Source organism: Oncorhynchus nerka, linkage group LG9a, assembly GCF_034236695.1.
Source record: "Oncorhynchus nerka isolate Pitt River linkage group LG9a, Oner_Uvic_2.0, whole genome shotgun sequence".
Lineage (NCBI taxonomy): Eukaryota > Metazoa > Chordata > Actinopteri > Salmoniformes > Salmonidae > Oncorhynchus > Oncorhynchus nerka.
The window spans coordinates 18,027,419-18,049,165 of NC_088404.1; the positions used below are offsets into that span (position 1 = coordinate 18,027,419).

Genomic DNA, 21,747 nt, shown 5'->3' on the forward strand with positions numbered 1-21,747 from the left:
TTGGGTGAAAAAACTTGGTTTGAGCTTTTCCTAGTTGTCCGTTAGTTTTTACTCTGTTTTTTTTTATTTTTTAACTTAACAGATGTAATTGCCAAACGCAACACCAAATGGCTGCAGGTACCTCCACCATGAAAGGAACATTGATATGAATCAGAATGCCTATTTTATCTATTTTAATCCATGGGCTAGACCAGAGGGAAAAGCAATCACCCAATACAACAACAGGAAATGATGAAGCATGGGGGTAGGTGTAGTGGGTGTATTTCTTACCCGGTATTGTCTTGTTTTAGGAGATATCCAAATCACCCATAGCTGAACGTTTGTTTTTGTGTGAGTGCATGCTTGCTTCCATAGGTATGTCTGTGTATTTGTGTGTGTGTGGACACCTGATTTGTGAAGCTTGCCACACCTGCTGAGTGCTATTCTTTGAGCATGCTCCAGAGAGACAGATGTACTCCACATGGCCTCTTGGGAACAGAAAGCCTGCAGTCAGCAGGACGCTCCTCCTCAGGACTCCTGGAGAGTACACACACACACACACGCACACACACGTGCCAGTAATGACAACATTCACGCAACAGCTCCTCTAACCACCTCTTCTCTCTGCAGACTCCATCCTCACTGCTTCTGACACCAATCCGTGAAAATACTCACAGTATTCACACTGCCACTCTGTTTGTCGCAAATAAATATTTTTTACCTTCTAGGTTGTGTTTAAATTGGATCTCTGGTTTATTAGCATATTTCACCACTACCTTACTGTACACTCTGCTTTTAAATGCTCTCTACTGTTATAAACCATTTATTTTAAACATTTTGTAGTCTTTTGCCTCTCGTCATCTCTGGTGTAATTCACTACACTCTTTTTGTAATCTGTATACATGGTGTTATTCATTTGTTACCTATTACGTATTTATTGTGACTAGTCTATTTGTTTTTCTGCTGTTTTCTTGTTGTCATTTCTTTTTAAAAACAGTATGCCGCAAGTAAATGAACTCTAACTCCCCCCTACAGCAGGTTCCCGTGGCAGGGCTGAGGAGGGATGCTCTTGGGGGAGTGCAGTAGTACCAGTAGGTCGCTGGAGGCTCTGTGTGGCAAGAGAAGGGTGGTTGTGTCGGCCATGAAGCTGCCCTGCTCCTTCTACTGTTCCCTCTGGTTCCTCCTGCTCCTGGGGGCCGCGTCCTTACTCCTCCTAGTCCACCTCCAGGGCCTCTCAGACATGCTCCAGCAACAGACCCCAGGTCAGTGTACTAGTCTACAGCGCTTTTCAAAAAGGTGTACGCACATCCAGTAACTTGCATGATGAAGACCTTTGAGTTGAAGCGTTGCACAACAACACTGCAGGAGCATTCAACAGTATACTGGTATCTACCTATCTACTTTTTGTGTTGGTGTGGTAATTGTAGTTTTACTGATGTCAGATAATGTGGGTTCTTTTGTGTTCTTTGTTGTTGTGAATGTCCAATAAATGAAAGCTTCTGGCCAATAAGAATACAGTAGTAGTAATCATGATTGAAAAGCCATTTAAAATGTCATGAGTTTTGAGAGAACCCTTGAGACACCCAGTAAAACGGTCATCTTTATTAAGCCTATCTGTGAGGAGATCTTTGTATTTGTCTAGAGCTGTACTGTGCTGTACTATACTGCTGTGCTGTACTGTGTCTATAACCTGGTGTGAGTGGATGCTATGATCTCTGTGGCAACAGTGTCTCTACTGATAACAGCTATGAACTGGGAGACAGCAGAGATTTCCAGAGCTGTTATATTCTACTCGTGGTCTGATACAAACCTGTGACATAAAACACAGACACAGAGTGGATATACTGTAACTCTCTGGTATTGAATTTGGCTCAGTGTTGTGCTTTGTGACTTTGCATTTATCCTCTCATTGTTGGGATTTATGTGGAGTAATGAAGAGAATATGTTTTAAAATACGTTCTCTTTTCAATTAGGCTAAACCCGTTCTAGACGTTTTTTATTGAACACTCAGCATTTTTGTCATCGAGGTTGTTGAAATGACACACCTCGTTTGTGGAATAGAAAGAAGAAGAAAAAAGCTGGGCAGAAAAAGCTGAAAAGCAGTTCAGTGGAGAGAACATGTTTTGGAAATGGCCGAGTTAGTAAATTACATTTCACAGATCAATATAGCGGCATAGAATAAGCAACACATCAGAGGCCATGTTTAAATTGCCTCTGTTTGAGAATCATCAGTGAGAAACGCACAGTACCCTGAAATTGGTTTGTAATGCCTTTATTGGAAATTGCTTTTGAAATCCTTCACAGACAAAATACATTAAACAAATGTAGATGTTCAATAATTATATAACCCCATGTAAGGAAATGTATGTAATTGTCAAAGTTAGAGCGCAGTGCGGTTCCACTGTCGGAGTACCGTTGTTGTTATGCTTCTGTTGCCTCATGAAATACTAAAGAAACAAATCAAATTACCCAGACGTAAACAAACTTGGAGACTAAATGTGCTCGTTTGCAAATGAATGATTAGCATGCCACTAGCTGATTTACCTAACGTTAAATAATTACCGCCTGTACCCCTCAGACTGTAAATCCAGTGAGTAAATTCAGCGTCTTTCTAGCACACATAGTTGCATAGTCAAGTTTAACAGATCACCACGTCTTTAGTGTTACTTAGAACACTTCTCAATGATCTTGGCAGACCTTCACCTTTACAGTCTTCTGCTGTCTGACTCCTGTGCAGTAAGGAAAGGGGCCAGGGAGTGTCCTACTCATTAAACACATACTGTAATCAGTCCAGTGGCAGTACAGTACGGCCTCACTCTCTCACTCACAGCTGAGTCAACTGTCAATGTGGGCTGCCCAAAATATCATCCCCAAAACATCTGTTTGGCTCCTGTGCCCATATGGTGAGGGTTGAGGGGAGGTAAGGGGAGGCAGAGGAGGGGGAATAAGGGGAGGTGAGGGGAGGAAGAGGAGTGGGGGCTGAGGAGAGGTAAGGGGAGGAAGAGGAGTCTGGGCTAAGGAGAGGTGAGGGGAGGAAGAGGAGTGGGGGCTGAGGAGAGGTAAGGGGAGGAAGAGGAGTCTGGGCTAAGGAGAGGTGAGGGGAGGAAGAGGAGTGGGGGCTGAGGAGAGGTATGGGGAGGAAGAGGAGTCGGCTAAGGAGAGGTGAGGGGAGGAAGATGAGTGGGGGCTGAGGAGAGGTATGGGGAGGAAGAGGAGTCTGGGCTAAGGAGAGATGAGGGGAGGAAGAGGAGGGGACTAAGGGGAGGTGAGGAAGAGGAGGGGGCTAAGGGGAGGTGAGGAAGAGGAGGGGGGCTAAGGGGAGGTGAGGAAGAGGAGTGGGGGTTGAGGAGAGATGAGGTGAGGTGAGATGACAGTGATGAGACGGTCTAGAGAGGGATCAATACAATATTCAGCAGGTTAACTCATACCTGAGCCTGCCACTCCCTCAGCCTTCATCAGACATTGGCCCTCTTGAAATACCACAGCTAGTGGTTCTACACAGGTATGAGAGCAACTCCACCCTATTAATGCATACTCAAACCAACAATAATTCAGTTCATTGTCTATCTACCACTATCCTTTATTAATCTATATTGACTTCAAGGTTGGGAGCTAAAAGTATAGTTGTCTCCTCTCAATGATTGTTACAGTGTTACTCTGGTATTACACATGAATTTATCTGATATTTAGGCTTAGGCTACTTGAATAGGTTATAGGACAAGCTTTGATATCCTCTAGCCCCAAACTCTAATTGATTAGCACATCATTGATTGCACTGCTCTCAGGAAGGGAAGAAAGTGCACAATGAGACTACAGAGAGTGATAATAACTCACATGCCGTTTCGGATGATTGTTCCTCTTTAATTGAATCAATGCACATCTCAATTTCAGAAATGCTTGTAAAAACAGCACTGTGCAGTATTTATAATCCAACTGGCATTTTAAAGTACCACTATTTTCTTTTCTCACTTTCACTCTTTCTTTCCCCTCTATTTTCTCCAAAGGAGGCCTACTCAGTATAGTATTTTTAAAAACTGCAACTCACAGCACACAAATTCTGCTGCTAATTCAAATGAATCTACTAAGCTACTGAAGTGCATCTCTTTCAAATGATCTCTTCATTTTACACTGATAGCTTTTTATTCAATAGCCCTCATCCAGAGCATATGCTATTAATTTATTTTGCTATACATCTCTGAAACACATTGCCAGGCTTTCTATATTTTTTTGTTGTCTAATGAGAGACTACCTCGGGTAGCTAACTGGTAGTTACCTTATCAATGGCGCTGAAAAATTTGTGAAGGGCTCTTGTTCAGAAATTAGGGCTTTTCAAACAGAAGGTGTGAACAGTGGGTATGGCTGCATTCAGCTGAGGTGAGCCCGAGACAGTAAAGCTCGTTATTAAATCACATCAAAGCTTTCCTGGCTTCTTTTTTTCCTTCTCTTTCTCCCTCTCCCGCCACATCTCACTCTCTCCCTCCACATCTCCCTACACATCTCCCTCCAAATCTCACTCCACATCTCACTCTCTCCCTCCACATCTCCCTACACATCTCCCTCCAAATCTCACTCCACATCTCACTCTCTCCCTCCACATCTCCCTCCAAATCTCACTCCACATCTCACTCTCTCCCTCCACATCTCCCTCCACATCTCACTCTCTCCCTCCACATCTCCCTCCCCATCTCACTCTCTCCTCCCCATCTCACTCTCTCCCTCCACATCTCCTCCCCATCTCACTCTCTCCCCTCCACATCTCCCTCCCCATCTCACTCTCTCCCTCCACATCTCCCTCCCCATCTCACTCTCTCCATCCACATCTCCCTCCCCATCTCACTCTCTCCCTCCACATCTCCCTCCCCATCTCACTCTCTCCCTACACATCTCCCTCCCCATCTCACTCTCTCCCTCCACATCTCCCTCCCCATCTCACTCTCTCCCTCCACATCTCCCTCCACATCTCTCTCTCCCTCCACATTTCCCTCCACATCTCTCTCCCTCCACATCTCCCTCCACATCTCCCTCCACATCTCACTCTCTCCCTCCACATCTCCCTCCACATCTCACTCTCTCCCTCCACATCTCCCTCCCCATCTCACTCTCTCCCTCCACATCTCCTCCCCATCTCACTCTCTCCCTCCACATCTCCCTCCCCATCTCACTCTCTCCTCCACATCTCCCTCCCCATCTCACTCTCTCCCTCCACATTTCCCTCCCCATCTCACTCTCTCCCCTCCACATCTCCCTCCCCATCTCACTCTCTCCCTCCACATCTCCCCCATCTCACTCTCTCCCTCCACATCTCACTCTCTCCCTCCACATCTCCCTCCCCATCTCACTCTCTCCCTCCACATCTCCCTCCCCATCTCACTCTCTCCCTCCACATCTCCCTCCCCATCTCACTCTCTCCCTCCACATCTCCCTCCCCATCTCACTCTCTCCCTCCACATCTCCCTCCCCATCTCACTCTCTCCCTCCACATCTCCCTCCCCCATCTCACTCTCTCCCTCCACATTTCCCTCCCCATCTCACTCTCTCCCTCCACATCTCCCTCCCCATCTCACTCTCTCCCTCCACATCTCCCTCCCCATCTCACTCTCTCCCTCCACATCTCCCTCCCCATCTCACTCTCTCCCTCCACATTTCCCTCCCCATCTCACTCTCTCCCTCCACATCTCCCTCCCCATCTCACACTCTCCCTCCACATCTCCCTCCCCATCTCACTCTCTCCCTCCACATCTCCCTCCCCATCTCACTCTCTCCCTCCACATCTCCCTCCCCATCTCACTCTCTCCCTCCACATCTCCCTCCCCATCTCACTCTCTCCCTACACATCTCCCTCCCCATCTCACTCTCTCCCTCCACATCTCCCTCCCCATCTCACTCTCTCCCTCCACATCTCCCTCCACATCTCTCTCTCCCTCCACATTTCCCTCCACATCTCTCTCCCTCCACATCTCCCTCCACATCTCCCTCCACATCTCACTCTCTCCCTCCACATCTCCCTCCACATCTCACTCTCTCCCTCCACATCTCCTCCCCATCTCACTCTCTCCCTCCACATCTCCCTCCCCATCTCACTCTCTCCCTCCACATCTCCCTCCCCATCTCACTCTCTCCCTCCACATCTCCCTCCCCATCTCACTCTCTCCCTCCACATCTCCCTCCCCATCTCACTCTCTCCCTCCACATTTCCTCCCCATCTCACTCTCTCCCTCCACATCTCCCTCCCCATCTCACTCTCTCCCTCCACATCTCCCTCCCCATCTCACTCTCTCCCTCCACATCTCACTCTCTCCCTCCACATCTCCCTCCCCATCTCACTCTCTCCCTCCACATCTCCCTCCCCATCTCACTCTCTCCCTCCACATCTCCCTCCCCATCTCACTCTCTCCTCCACATCTCCCTCCCCATCTCACTCTCTCCCTCCACATCTCCCTCCCCATCTCACTCTCTCCCTCCACATCTCCCTCCCCATCTCACTCTCTCCTCCACATTTCCCTCCCCATCTCACTCTCTCCCTCCACATCTCCCTCCCCATCTCACTCTCTCCCTCCACATCTCCCTCCCCATCTCACTCTCTCCCTCCACATCTCCCTCCCCATCTCACTCTCTCCCTCCACATTTCCCTCCCCATCTCACTCTCTCCCTCCACATCTCCCTCCCCATCTCACTCTCTCCCTCCACATCTCTCTCTCCCTCCACATCTCCCTCCCCATCTCACTCTCTCCCTCCACATTTCCCTCCCCATCTCACTCTCTCCCTCCACATCTCCCTCCCCATCTCACTCTCTCCCTCCACATCTCCCTCCCCATCTCACTCTCTCCCTCCACATCTCCCTCCCCATCTCACTCTCTCCCTCCACATCTCCCTCCCCATCTCACTCTCACCCTCCACATCTCCCTCCCCATCTCACTCTCTCCCTCCCCATCTCACTCTCTCCCTGCACATCACTCTGTCCATTTCTCTCTCTCCCTCCCTCTATTCTCCCTGTGCAACAAATTGAATTCTCTCCCTGAAGTGACCTAATGCAATTTGAAAGTTTAACTATGGGTGTGTGAGACGTGTGATGTGTGTCCTATTTGAGTCAAAACAAAAAACATGTCACAGCAAGCTAAACCCTCATTTGAAAGGCAAGATTTAATGAATGTTCATCGGGGGTGGTCCAACAGCAGCCTACCCAATACATTTTCATTGGCAGCCACCCTGCTCTTCAAGATAAGAACATTGAAATGCATATTTATTCTAGTCTGTTTGAATATCTTTAGTGACATTCCCATTATTTTCTTTTGCCATTGTTATGCCGTTCTCGGGATAAGCCGTGGGTTTACATCCAGGGTATCAATTGGCAATTCTGCTGCTGTGTCTTGAGCAAATGCAAACTCTCTCACATTGACAAGACATGTGAGCATTTCTATGCCTGTCCACCTGTTAGAAAATGTCTCTGTAACAATACGTTGTGAATAAACTCAGTTTTGTTTAGAACTAAACCCACCTCGATCCAGGGATTTGTGAGCCCACACAATGGAGGTAGTCTTTTCAATCCACACAGTTCAAGATTGAGGCTAATGGTTGCTTGGCAGTAACCATTCCACACAGGGATTCAAAAGGGTTCTTCGACTGCCTCCAGACTTTATCTCCCTGCTTGGCCCACCTCCCTCAGATGACCATTCCGCTACCCAAGAAAAGCAAAGGACCCTTTACAGGCTCAAACAGCTGGCCTGTCACCAACCCTTATTACACTTTTTGAAAAAAGTATGTTTGACAAAGTACAATGCTATTTCACAGTAAACAAATGAACAGATATTCAGTACGCATATAGGGAAGGGCATTCAACATGTCCGGCACTTACACAAATGACTGATGATTGGCTGAGAGCAACTGATAATATTAAGATTGTGGTTCACTTGCCTCATGAGGTTAGGCCAAAACAAAGTGTGTATAGTAGGACACTTTGTTTTTTCGATACTGTGTCATGACCTGTCTTTGCAAGGAGATCTCATTAAAAGAAATGGACAAACAGACAGTGAGGGAGCGTTGTATGGAATGGGCCTGTTGCACCAGGTTAGCAAGGTCATGACTCGGTGTGCTGCCTTTCTGGAGGCACCGCAGGGAGGACACTCAACAGCCCTGGGGAACACAGACAGCAGTGACTTACTGCCTGCCTGGCTACTGTGACTAGTGGCTGTACACTCTTAGCATAAAAGGTGCCATCTAGAACCTAAAACGGTTCTTTGGCTGTCCCCATAGGAGAACCCTTTGAAGAACCCTTTGGTTCCAATTAGAACTGTTTTTGTAAAACTTCTGACCCACTGGGAATGTGATGAAATAAATAAAAGCTGAAACAAATCATTCTCCCTACTAATTATTCTGACATTTCACATTCTTAAAATAATGTCAAGCAAAGAGGCACTGAGTTTGAAGGTAGGCCTTGAAATACATTCACAGGTAGACCTCCAATTTACGCAAATGATGTCAATTTGCCTGTCAGAAGCTTCTAAAGCCATGACATAATTTTCTGGAATTTTCCAAGCTGTTTAAAGGCATAGTCAACTTAGTGTATGTAAACTTCTGACCCACTGGAATTGTGATACAGTGAATAATAAGTGAAATAATCTGTCTGTAAACAATTGTTCAACCGATGAGCAGCAGGTGTTTCTAATCAGGGTTGCCACTCATCTGCCAATCAGGGATGTTGCTTTTCTGGTCTACCTGTATAGAAATTAGTCACAAAGAATTATAATGTATGGGAGCAGGCAAGACGGGCAACTCACAAACCAACCGCCAAGGTGTCTGCTCACCTGAACTGGGGGGCCCTTCCTTGTTTGGGTAACTGATTAACAACTTTTTTTTAAATAAACTGCATACTAAATAAATGTGACTGGTCAATTGTGTGAGTCGGGGGCTGGGCCCAAGCCCGTAGGGGGCCCAAGATGCAAAACAAATTAAATTAGAAATAATGTAATTTTTGTATTATTATAATTTTTATCCAACCACGGGAGTCCGCTCTCAATGTTCAAAATACACCAGAGAGCATAATTAAGCCACAGAGGATCAATAGATTATAAAAAATAACTGGAGTAAGTTTTATCACAAGCACATACAAGTACTGTATCTGCCAAAATGAAGGAAACACCAACATAAAGTGTCTTAAAAGGGTGCTCTGCCACCACGAGCTGCCAGAACAGCTTCCTTGATATAGATTCTGCAAGTGGACCTAAACCATGTCAGGAAAATGCACCCCATACTGTAAGGTTCTGCTTTTCTTTTCTTAGTCAACCTTGTGTTCTTTTTCTTTGTATTCTTGACCGTAGCCCTGTTTCTTTGTATTCTTGACCGTAGCCCTGTTTCTTTGTATTCTTGACCGTAGCCCTGTTTCTTTGTATTCTTGATCGTAGCCCTGTTTCTTTGTGTTCTGGAACGTAAGCCCTGTTTCTTTGTATTCTTGACCGTAGCCCTGTTTCTTTGTATTCTTGACCGTAGCTGTCATGTCTTGTCATATTATGTCTTGTTCCTGTTCTTTCTTCACTCTGTCTCCCTCTGCTGGTCGTATTAGGTTACCTTCTCTTTCTCTCCTCCTCCAGCTGTTCCTCATCTCCTCTAACTACCTCGTTCACCCTTTTCCCACCTGTTCCCTTTTTCCCTCTGATTAGGTCTCTATTTCTCTCTCTGTTCCTGCTTCTTTCTTTGTCAGATTCTCGTTTGAGTTTCTCATGCCAGAAACAAACTATCGTCTCGTTTGCTTCACCCTTGTCCCGTCCCGTCCTGTCGGAATCTGCCTGGACTCTGTTTTTGTTACACCGCTTTTGGGTCCTCACTCAAGTGCACAACAGTAGCCCTGTTTCTTTGTATTCTTGACCGTAGCCCTGTTTCTTTGTATTCTTGACCGTAGCCCTGTTTCTTTGTATTCTTGACCGTAGCCCTGTTTCTTTGTATTCTTGACCGTAGCCCTGTTTCTTTGTGTTCTGGAACGTAGCCCTGTTTCTTTGTATTCTTGACCGTAGCCCTGTTTCTTTGTATTCTTGACCGTAGCCTTGTTTCTTTGTATTCTTGACCGTAGCCCTGTTTCTTTGTATTCTTGACCGTAGCCCTGTTTCTTTGTATTCTTGACCGTAGCCCTGTTTCTTTGTATTCTTGACCGTAGCCCTGTTTCTTTGTATTCTTGACCGTAGCCCTGTTTCTTTGTATTCTTGACCGTAGCCCTGTTTCTTTGTATTCTTGACCGTAGCCCTGTTTCTTTGTATTCTTGACCGTAGCCCTGTTTCTTTGTGTTCTGGAACGTAGCCCTGTTTCTTTGTGTTCTGGAACGTAGCCCTGTTTCTTTGTATTCTTGACCGTAGCCCTGTTTCTTTGTGTTCTGAAACGTAGCCCTGTTTCTTTGTATTCTTGACCGTAGCCCTGTTTCTTTGTGTTCTGGAACATAGCCCTGTTTCTTTGTATTCTTGACCGTAGCCCTGTTTCTTTGTGTTCTGGAACGTAGCCCTGTCATAAATTTTTGTTCATGGATTTCACCTGTGTTCGTTTCTCACCTGGTCTCATCAGCTCCCTATTTAGTTCAGTTCTTTCTATTTGTATGGTTGTGAGGTATTGTTTGTTTTTGACTACATACCTGTGTTTGTCCATTGCCTGTGACCACGATTCCTGCCTTCTGCGAAGGCTTAATAGACATCTGCCGTGCTCTGCGCATGGACCTTCAACTTTTCTCCCTGAATATTCATTACAGAATACCTCACCTAAAAACAGAATGGATTCAGCGGAGCTACAGCGGTGCCTAACCCAGCAAGAGGAGCATATGGAGGAAATCTGCCGCCAGCCTATCCCTACTCCTCCGATGCCAGGAATCATAACCCATAGCCCCCCTTCGTTCATACCCATGCCTGGAAGATATGACGTTTCGCCTGGGAAATGTCAGGGATTTCTGATACAATGCAGCAAATATGCTGCTGGAAGTGGTGTTGGAGGGCCAGTGGGAGGCACTCTTTCCTCCGGTCTAAAAATGATCCCAATGCCCCAGTGATTGGGGACACTGCCCTGTGTAGGGTGCAGTCTTTCGCATGGGATGTTAAACGGATGTCCTAACTCTCTGAGGTCATTAAAGATCCCATGGCACTTATCGTAAGAGTAGGGGTGTTAACCCCGGTGTCCTGGCTAAATTCCCAATCTGGCCCTCAAACCATCATGGTCACCTAATAATCCCCAGTTTACAATTGGGCCATTCATCCCCCTCCTCTCCCCTGTAACTATTCCCCAGGTTGTTACTGTAAATGAGAACGTGTTCTCAGTCAACTTACCTGGTAAAATAACGGAGAAATAAAAATACAGTGAGCACAACCCCACGAACTTCACCACCGACAAGAACAGGGTGGATTTTGTTGTCTCTACTCACAGGCAAAACCCTGGATTGGGGCACCGCCATATGGACTGCCAGCAGCACAGAACTCAGATCCGAGACCCATTTCCACACCCTCTTCAAAGTGGTATTCGATCACTCTCCTTCCGGTAGTCCTAGAGAAGACCTCCTCATAGAACTTCAACAAGGATGCAATTCAGCTGCCGACTATGCCCTCGCGTTCCGCACCAAGGCTGCAGGGAGTAGATGGAGTGAGGCTGCCGACTATGCCCTCGCGGTCCGCACCAAGGCTGCAGGGAGTAGATGGAGTGAGGCTGCCGACTATGCCCTCGCGGTCCGCACCAAGGCTGCAGGGAGTAGATGGAGTGAGGCTGCCGACTATGCCCTCGCGGTCCGCACCAAGGCTGCAGGGAGTAGATGGAGTGAGGCTGCCGACTATGCCCTCGCGTTCCGCACCAAGGCTGCAGGGAGTAGATGGAGTGAGGCTGCCGACTATGCCCTCGCGTTCCGCACCATGGCTACAGGGAGTGGATGGAGTGAGGCTGCCGACTATGCCCTCGCGGTCCGCACCATGGCTACAGGGAGTGGATGGAGTGAGGCTGCCGACTATGCCCTCGCGGTCCGCACCATGGCTGCAGGGAGTGGATGGAGTGAGGCTGCCGACTATACCCTCGCGTTCCGCACCATGGCTGCAGGGAGTGGATGGAGTGAGGCTGCCGACTATACCCTCGCGTTCCGCACCATGGCTGCAGGGAGTAGATGGAGTGAGGCTGCCGACTATACCCTCGCGTTCCGCACCATGGCTGCAGGGAGTGGATGGAGTGAGGCTGCCGACTATGCCCTCGCGGTCCGCACCTTGGCTACAGGGAGTGGATGGAGTGAGGCTGCCGACTATGCCCTCGCGGTCCGCACCATGGCTGCAGGGAGTGGATGGAGTGAGGCTGCCGACTATGCCCTCGCGGTCCGCACCATGGCTGCAGGGAGTGGATGGAGTGAGGCTGCCGACTATACCCTCGCGTTCCGCACCATGGCTGCAGGGAGTGGATGGAGTGAGGCTGCCGACTATACCCTCGCGTTCCGCACCATGGCTGCAGGGAGTGGATGGAGTGAGGCTGCCGACTATACCCTCACGTTCCGCACCAAGGCTGCAGGGAGTGGATGGAGTGAGGCTGCCGACTATACCCTCGCGTTCTGCACCAAGGCTGCAGGGAGTGGATGGAGTGAGGCTGCCGACTATGCCCTCGCGGTCCGCACCATGGCTGCAGGGAGTGGATGGAGTGAGGCTGCCGACTATACCCTCGTGTTCCGCACCATGGCTGCAGGGAGTGGATGGAGTGAGGCTGCCAACTATACCCTCACGTTCCGCACCAAGGCTGCAGGGAGTGGATGGAGTGAGGCTGCCGACTATACCATCGCGTTCCGCACCATGGCTGCAGGGAGTGGATGGAGTGAGGCTGCCGACTATACCCTCGCGTTCCGCACCAAGACTGCAGGGAGTGGATGGAGTGAGGCTGCTTTACTTACCGTCTACTGAAGAGGACTCAACAGGGACCTTCAGGCGCAGCTGGCCTGTAGAGGTGACCTTCAGGATTTAAATCAATATCATCTACTCAGCCATTGCCCTGTTCGCCCCCCTCGGAGAGATGAGAAGGGTCCCTCCGCTGCCATGCAGGTAGGTGTGTCCTTATTTCTAAATATCTCCCAGAAGCAATTCTCCATCCCAGTATTGATAACCTTGAAGTGGGTTACCAAGTACGTAGAAGGCTTGATAGATTTGTGAACAGCAGGTCATTTTATAAGATCACCAGCTAGTACAAGAGTTTGACATTGATCTGACACCTGTCACCCCTCCCTTAAGGATTAACACCCTGGACAGGCAGCCATTGGGCACAGGCTCCATTACGCACCTGACACTGAGCGTTATCCTCCAGATTGGAGTCTTTCACACCAAAACCATTCAACTCATGGAACTCTCATCCCCCAAACGACCCTGCCATCTCGTGGAAACAAGGTGAACTACTGTCCTGGTCTTTTACCTGCTTCTCCAGTTGTCTCAGCCTACCCTGCAGAGCCACCACCATTGAGGACTCTCTGCAGTGCCACCCACCATACCATCTGAATTCCCCCAGAACAGCAATGTCTTCAGCAAAATCAAGGCCTCCACTCTGCCACCACATCGCCCAGGAGACTGTGCTGTTGACTTACTCCCTGGAGTGCACCCACCGAAAGGCCGTGTTTACCCCCTATCTATCCCGGAAAATGAGGCAATGGAGAACTACATTGATGAATCACTCAAAAGGTTTCATCCGTTCTTCTTCCCCGGCTGCGTCTAGCTTCTTCTTCGTTGGAAAAAAAGGACAGTGGTGTCCGTCCATGTATTGATTATCGTTCCCTGAATGACGTCACGGTCAAGAACTATTTCCCTCTGATCCAGTGACCCTTGAACAAGTGGGCCCAGCCAACATCTATCCTATACTAAACTCGACCTGTGGAGTGCATATAATCTTGTCTGCATACGTGAAGGCGACGAATGGAAGACGGCCTTTATCACCGCTCGAGGGCAATACGAATACCTGGTGATGCCTTACGAGCGCGCCCCGCCGTCTTCCAATCCTTTATGAATGAGGTTTTCTAGGATATGATCAACCGCTTTCTCATCGTCTACATTGACGACATCTTGATTTACTCCTACTCCCTGAATGAACACATACAGCATGTGCAAAAGCTTCTTCAACGGCTCCTTGACATAACATTTATGTGAAGACTGAAAAGAGCGCCTTCCATGTAACCTCGGTAAACCTCCTCGGTTTCGTACTGACACCTGGAGAGGTCAGCATGGATGAGAACAAAGTCACTGCCGTAAGTAACTGGCCCAAACCCACCACCGTTAAGGAACTCCAACGTTTCAATTGGTTCTCCAACTACTATCGCCGGTTCATTCAGAACTTTAGTTCTACTGCCGCCCCCCTCACTGCCCTTACCAGCCAAAAGACCCGGACCCTTCAATGGACTGATACCGTCCTGACTGTGTTCCACAACTTGAAATGCCTCTTCACCTCAGCTCCTGTCCTTCGCCAACCTGATCAGACCCTTCCTTTCACCCCTGGAGGTGAATGCCTCCAAAGTAGGAGTAGAAGCCATACTCTCTCAGCAGGTGGGAACCCCTCCCACATCACATCCCTGTGCCTTCTTCTCCAGGAAGTTATCCCCCACTGAGAGGAATTACGATGTGGGGCACAGAACTCCTCGCCATCAAGCTGGCCCTTGAGGAGTGGCGCCACTGGTTGAAGGGCGCATAACATCCCTTTCTTGTCCTAACAGATCATTGTAATCTGAACTATATCAGAGGGGCCAAGAGGTTAAACTCCAGACAAGCCCGCTGGGCTCTCTTCACATGCTTCCATTTTCATGTTACTTACATCCCTGGAAAGAATTGTAAAAGCTGATGCTCTCTCCCGCTAGTTTGACCTTCCGACCAGTAACTCAGACCCTACACCCATCCTTCCTCTTGCATTATGGGACCAGTACAGTGGGAGGTTCACTCTGCCATACAAGAAGCCCAAACCTCAGACCCGGCTCCTTCTGAGACACCAGCTGGGAAGAGTTACTTACCAGCAGCTGTTAGACCCCAACTGATGCAATGGTGTCACACGTCCTTGGGGTCAGGACATCTGGGCATTACACGAACCACCGAACTTCTGGTGGTCCTCACTGGCATCTGACGTAAGGGATTACATACTCTCCTGTCCAGTCTGCGCCCAAACCAAAAGCCCTTGTCATCTCCCTTCGGGAAGCTTCAGCCTTTGCCAAACCCTCACAGACCCTGGTCCCACATAGACGTTGACTTCATCACAGACCTTCCTGAATCCTCTGGTAACACCACTATCCTTGTCATAGTAGGCCATTTTTCAAATATGTGTCTGGTTCCTCTTTCTCATCAAACCTACTGCATGGAATTCGTGGAGTGTATGTTCCAGCAGGTTTTCCTTATGTATGGGATTCCTACTAACACCTACTAATTCAAGGATTTTTCTTTATTTGTACTATTTTCTACATTGTAGAATAATAGTGAAGACATCCACTATGAAATGACACATGGAATCATGTAGTAACCAAAAAAGTGTTAAACAAATCCAAATAGATTTTAGATTCTTCAAAGTAGTCACCCTTTACCTTGATGACAGCTTTGCACACTCTTGGCATTCTCTCAACCAGCTTCATGAGGTAGGCACCTGGAATGCATTTCAATTAACAGGTGTGCTTGTTAAGTTAATTTGTGGAGTTTCCTTCCTTCTTAATGTGTTTGTTTAACACTTTTTTGTTTACTACATGATTCCATATGTGTTATTTCATAGTTTATGTCTTCACTATTATTCTGAAATGTAGAAAATAGTACAAATAAAGAAACCCTGGAATGAGTAGGTATGTCCAAAGCTTTGACTGTTACTGTATGTCATATCACAAACTAGTTTTAAATTATTACATTTTTTAGTTTTTTTTAAATGAACTTAGTTTCAAGTAGACTGTGTCAGGGTTGTGTTGACAACCCAGTCTGGGTGGGAGATTATACAATTCCTTCAACATTTTTCACATCAGTCATTTATTCAATCATTTAGACATTCAGAAAATCTCCAGGCAGACTGGAAGAGTTGGCATAGTTTACATCAAAATGTCAGTTTGATGTCTCTGTTGACATGCTGCTCTAGTCTAGGGAAAGATGCATATACATGCTACTTCCCTTATGCTGCTTTTATTCGAGACAAGTTTGATCATGACATCTGCTCCAGACTACTTATTAGCGACACAGCGTTAGCAGCAATGTCTGGGACAAGCCACCCACAGAGAGAGAATAGAACATCAGGATGCCAGTGGGCAAATAGTCTCCACCACTCCCCTCCCCCCTTTTAACTACATGAAATACAAGGGAGAGAGGCAGTTGCACAAAGAGAAAGGAGAGGTGACAATAAAATGTCCCACACATAGTTACACTGAACAGCAATGACAGAGAAAGAGATGTTTTTATTAACACTCCCTATCCGTTTTGCAGAAGAGACACAGATCACAGAACTAAATCCTATTCCCAGCTCACATAGGTGCAACACCTAACTTCTACTTAAATCACATTTTTACTTAGTCATCCATTGACATCAATGACATCATTTCAGACAATTTTTGTGACCTTACAACTCAGGTTGCTTAATTTTTTTGTGTAGTGTGAACACTCCAAAATAACTCAGACCCTCAAAAGAGCCCCCAAAGCGACCCGAACTGAGACCATCTTGAGAGGTGGTCTAAGTTCGGTTTGCTTGAATTCCGCTGTGCGGTTCCCTTTAAGGCAATGTGAACACAAAGCTCCCTAGGTTCGCTTGTCATTATTCCCACACCACAGACTAGACTACTGCCTCACTGTTTCCCCTGCCATAAACCCTCACATTGGTGCCACAAAAGAGAGACGATGATGTGCAGGTTCGTGGAAAAAAATGTGTGCTGTTTTTGGATATTGATTGGTGATTTTCAAGGACGCACAGAAACTCCATAATGTGTGGTTTTTAGTTCAGATTATTTCAATCAATTTTTCAATGAAATGTATTTATATAGCCCTTCTTACTTCAGCTGATGTCACAAAGTGCTGTACAGAAACCCAGCCTAAAACCCTAAACAGCAAGCAATGCAGGTGTAGAAGCACGGTGGCTAGGAAAAACCAAGCCATGAGTTGTCCGTAGAGAAGCGAGACAGGATTGTGTCGAGGCACAGATCTGGGAAAGGGTACCAAAACATTTCTGTAGCATTGAAGGTCCCCAAGAACAATGGCCTACATCATTATTAAATGGAAGAGGTTTGGAACCACCAAGACTTTTCCTAGAGCTGGCCGCCTGGCCAAATTGGGCAATCTGGGGAGAAGGTCACCTCCCAGACCAAGGCCCAAGAACCGATGGTCACTCTGACAGAGCTCTAGAGTTCCTCTGTGGCGATGGGAGAACCTTCCAGAAGGACAATCATCTCTGCAGCACTCCGCCAATCAGGCAGTTATGGTAGAATGACCAGACAGAAGTCACTACTCAGTAAAAGGCACATGACAGCCAGCTTGAAGTTTGCCAAATGGCACATAAAGTCTCTCAGACTATGAGAAACAAGATTCTCTGGTCTGATGAAACCAAGATGGAAGTCTTTGGCCTGAATGCCAAGTGTCACTTCTAGAGGAAACATGGCACCATCCCTGCGGTGAATCATGGTGGTGGCATTATCTCACTGTGCGTTTTTCAGTGGCCCGGGCTGGGAGACTTGTCAGGATCGAGGCAAAGTGGAACGGAGCGAAGTACAGAGAGATCCTTGATGAAAACCTGCTCCAGAGCACTCAGGACCTTATACTGGGGCGAAGGTTCACCTTCCAACAGGACAACGACCCTAAGCACACAGCCAAGACAACGCAGGAGTGGTTTCAGGACAAGTCTCTGAATGTCCTTGAGTGGCCCAGCTAGAGCCAGGACTTGAACCCGATCCAACATCTCTGGAGAGACCTGAAAATATCTGTGCATCCAACCTGACAGAGCTTGAAAGGATCTGCAGAGAAGAATGGGAGAAACTCCCAAAACACAGGTGTGCCAAGCTTGTAGCATCATACCCAAGAAGACCAGAGGCTGTAATCACTGCCAAAGGTGCTTCAACAAAGTACTGAGTAAAGGGTCGGAATACTTATGTAAATTAGCAAACATTTCTGAAAACCTGTTCTTGCTTTGTCATTATTGGGTAATGTATGTAAGATAGATGAGAGAAAAAAAATGTAATCAATTTTAGAATAATGCTGTAACCTAACAAAATCAAGAGGTCTGAATACTTTCCGAAGGCACTGTATTTGGTGAGAATCACAACATAGGGTACAAAATTGATTCTAGCTCTTAAAGGGGGAGTAGCCTACCTTGGGTGTACAATTTTAAATTACAGCATCATCTATTCTGCAGTTATTCTATTGCTATTTATTCTGTTACCAATCAAATGTACATGTTAATAGTATCTTCTGACTACAATGACTATTTCTCATAGTTTAACTAAACACAATCTATTAGCTTCCAAAATGTAAGTAGGTATATCTAGCTGTCTTGTCTTGCACTTTGTAAAAACCCAGAGCGCATGTTAGAAAAATACCTTCGTTCCTTTCTAAACATAGCAATGTGAATGCAAAGAGGACTTGGTCCACAGAATAAGTGAACTGGCAAAAGAGTTGAGTCCTCGTTCAAAGCCGAGTTCTTTTGCTCTTTTTTTTTACCACAGAGTTCACTTTAAAGAGGACTGAGAATGGTTATTTTCAAGAGGACTATATCATAAATCCAACTTAAGTGGAAGTTAATACATTATAGATCATCTTGGAGACAGCCTTAGCCAAGCTGAATGGATAGAGTGTAAAAGGACCATGTCAACAGGGGAGGATTGGCTCAGATTGGTTCAGGGTCATGGAGGAAAGCCAGTTGTCCTCAGCTCCAAATGACAGGTTCAGTCACAGTTCAGGAGGTAACGGTCAGGGCGCTCATCCCCCTGAAGCATGCCCCGCTACTGAACTTCAAATAACGTTTGCGTCCTAAATGATAACCTATTCCCTATGTAGAGCACTTCTTTTGATCAGGGCCCATATAGCTCTGGTCAAAAGTAGTGATAGATAGATAGATAGATAGATAGATAGATAGATAGATAGATAGATAGATAGATAGATAGATAGATAATAGGGTGCCATTTGGGATGCGCACAAAAAGTTCCATAGTCTGACTGCTGAGTCAGAAAGACAGAAATACATGACTCGGGCACAGCAGAGGTGCTATCCAAGGAATCTCTTCGCCTTTGCTGTCAGGCAGGCCATTCTTCACTCCACACTACAGAGAGGAAACTATTTGCGTCAACTAAAGCAACGATTTCTCTGCCAAATTGTCATAATAATAATTTGTTTAATGTGGTGCGCTGCACAGTACAGTAAAACAAAATGTGCATCTATGTAAAAAATAATATGTATATTTTTCTGCATATGTAAGAATATCCTCTTGAGCTGTCGGTATCCCCCTGCCTGGTGCTACTTTTTTTTTTAAAGAAATGAAATATACTTCTCTGCATCTCTGCTAAAATCGGGGTAAAAGATTCAAAGGAATGTGAGTCTTATTCAGACAGTACATTTAGTTACTGCTTGCTTTTCTAAAGTCTACCAAACCTTGCCTGCAGGCATGCCAGCTGAGATAGTTAGACAAGCTAGCTAATTAGGAGATTGAGAGATTATGAACCTATTAAACAAAATTAGAACAGGACAAATCTGAAGGGGCACCTGTGCACACTTTGGGCATGACGCCTCTGATAACAATCATCTAGATTTGGCAGACTACCTACACTATCTTACAGATACAGTATCATGGTGTATTGTGCAGGACTGTTAATTACAGCCAGCCTACTATACATATGGCATGCAACAACAGTAAGGAGCCATTTCTGCTGAACTTTTCACTGCTTCATTTTTTTTGTGTACTTCTGAAAAAGATGAGACACTGCACCATATGGAGAGAGAAACTGCAGTCATCGTACAGTCATCGCGCAGTCATCGTGCAGTCATCGTGCAGTCATCGTGCAGCCATCGTACAGTCATCGTACAGTCATCGTGCAGTCATCGTACAGTCATCGTACAGTCATCGTAAAGTCATTGTACAGTCATCGTGCAGTCATCGTACAGTCATCGTACAGTCATCGTAAAGTCATCGTACAGTCATCGTGCAGTCATCGTGCAGTCATCGTGCAGTCATCGTGCAGCCATCGTGCAGTCATCGTACAGTCATCGTACAGTCATCGTAAAGTCATCGTACAGTCATCGTAAAGTCATCGTAAAGTCATCGTACAGTCATCGTACAGTCATCGTGGAGCCATCGTGCAGTCATCGTGCAGTCATCGTGCAGTCATCGTAAAGTCATCGTGCAGTCATCGTGCAGTCATCGTGCAGTCATCGTACAGTCATCGTAAAGTCATCGTAAAGTCATCGTACAGTCATCGTGCAGTCATCGTACAGTCATCGTGCAGTCATCGTACAGTCATCGTGCAGTCATCGTACAGTCATCGTAAAGTCATCGTACAGTCATCGTAAAGTCATCGTACAGTCATCGTGCAGCCATCGTGCAGTCATCGTGCAGTCATCGTACAGTCAGCGTCTCAGGAAGCGTGTTGCACATCAATGGTTCATTAGCACTGGATTCTCTAAAAGACACATACCGGATTCCTCTCAAGAGTGTCATGAGAATCTTGGGTTGTACGGGAAATGTGACTGGTGTGGTGTGCGCACTTGTTTGAGGGAGATGACAGCCAAAGCTGGACCAATTGCACGCCACCCCATGGGACTCCCAATCACAGCCGGTTGTGATACAGCCTGGATTCAAACGAGGGTGTCTGTAGTGACACCTCTAGCACTGAGATGCAGTGAGATGCAGTGCCTTAGACTGCTGTGCCACTCAGGAGCCCATATGATCAGGACTATTTTATAAGTAAGAGAACATTAAACTTATTTTTTTCCTGAAAGATATGAATTGCCACAATTATGTCTGTTCTTCAAATTATGTATTTTACTCAAACAGAAAAATGAAGTAAATAGCCCAAAGTATCTTGAAACAAATCATTCAAGGTTACATTTCAAATCAAACAAATTGTGTGATGGGCACTTTTTCAATGGAAAAATGGGTCTGAAATAAACAGAACAGATGCTCAATTAATTTCTGTGTCCATACCTGTTAAGAGAAGAGCGAAAACAACATCAGTTAATTTAGTGAAAGAATTTCAACAAGTGTTTGCAACTCTCTTTGTGGAATTACAGTGTCATTTATCCTAAACAATATTTTTTAACAACTGACCCACAGATTTCTTGTGAAAGAATCTTGTAAGAATCTGCAGACTTCCACAGGCTTCAAGCTTCCCTTTAAGAGGCATTTTCACAACTATCTGCAATACAGGTATGATGGAAGAATGAAGCAGGTGTTGGGCTTTGCTACACAGGAAGCAGCAGTTGACTATTCCATTGTCAACACTTTCATTAAATCAGCAAACCTATCTCAATATATTTGACAATACCATATAAAGTATTCATACCCCTTGACTTATTCAAAAAATTTTGTGTTATATTCTGAATTCAAAATGGATTAAATTGATTTTCTTTCTCACCCATGTACACATAATACCCCATAATGACAAAGGCAAAACATGTTTAGACATTTTTGCAAATATATTTAAAATGAAATACAGAAATATCTCATTTACATAAGCATTCACACCCCTGATTCAGCTGTTCGGCTATTACAGCTTTCAGTAGTATTGGGTATGTTTGTATCAGCTTTGCACTTCTAGAGATAGGGAGCAGTGGTTATCAGCAATATTAAAATCTTTCCACAGATTTTCAGTCTTTCACGTGC

The 21,747-nt window shown here is 46.2% G+C and overlaps 1 protein-coding gene across 1 annotated transcript in view; it reads left to right on the forward strand.

The window, feature by feature from the left end:
• Positions 1-21,747, forward strand: part of LOC115133983 (carbohydrate sulfotransferase 8-like) — a 113,702-nt gene that overhangs the window by 25,177 nt on the left and 66,778 nt on the right. Inside the window, exon 2 of the mRNA XM_029667469.2 lies at positions 1,015-1,241. Within this exon, the coding sequence (XP_029523329.1) occupies positions 1,043-1,241 (199 nt within the window). The 5' untranslated portion in view covers positions 1,015-1,042. The remainder of the gene's footprint in view (positions 1-1,014; positions 1,242-21,747) is intronic.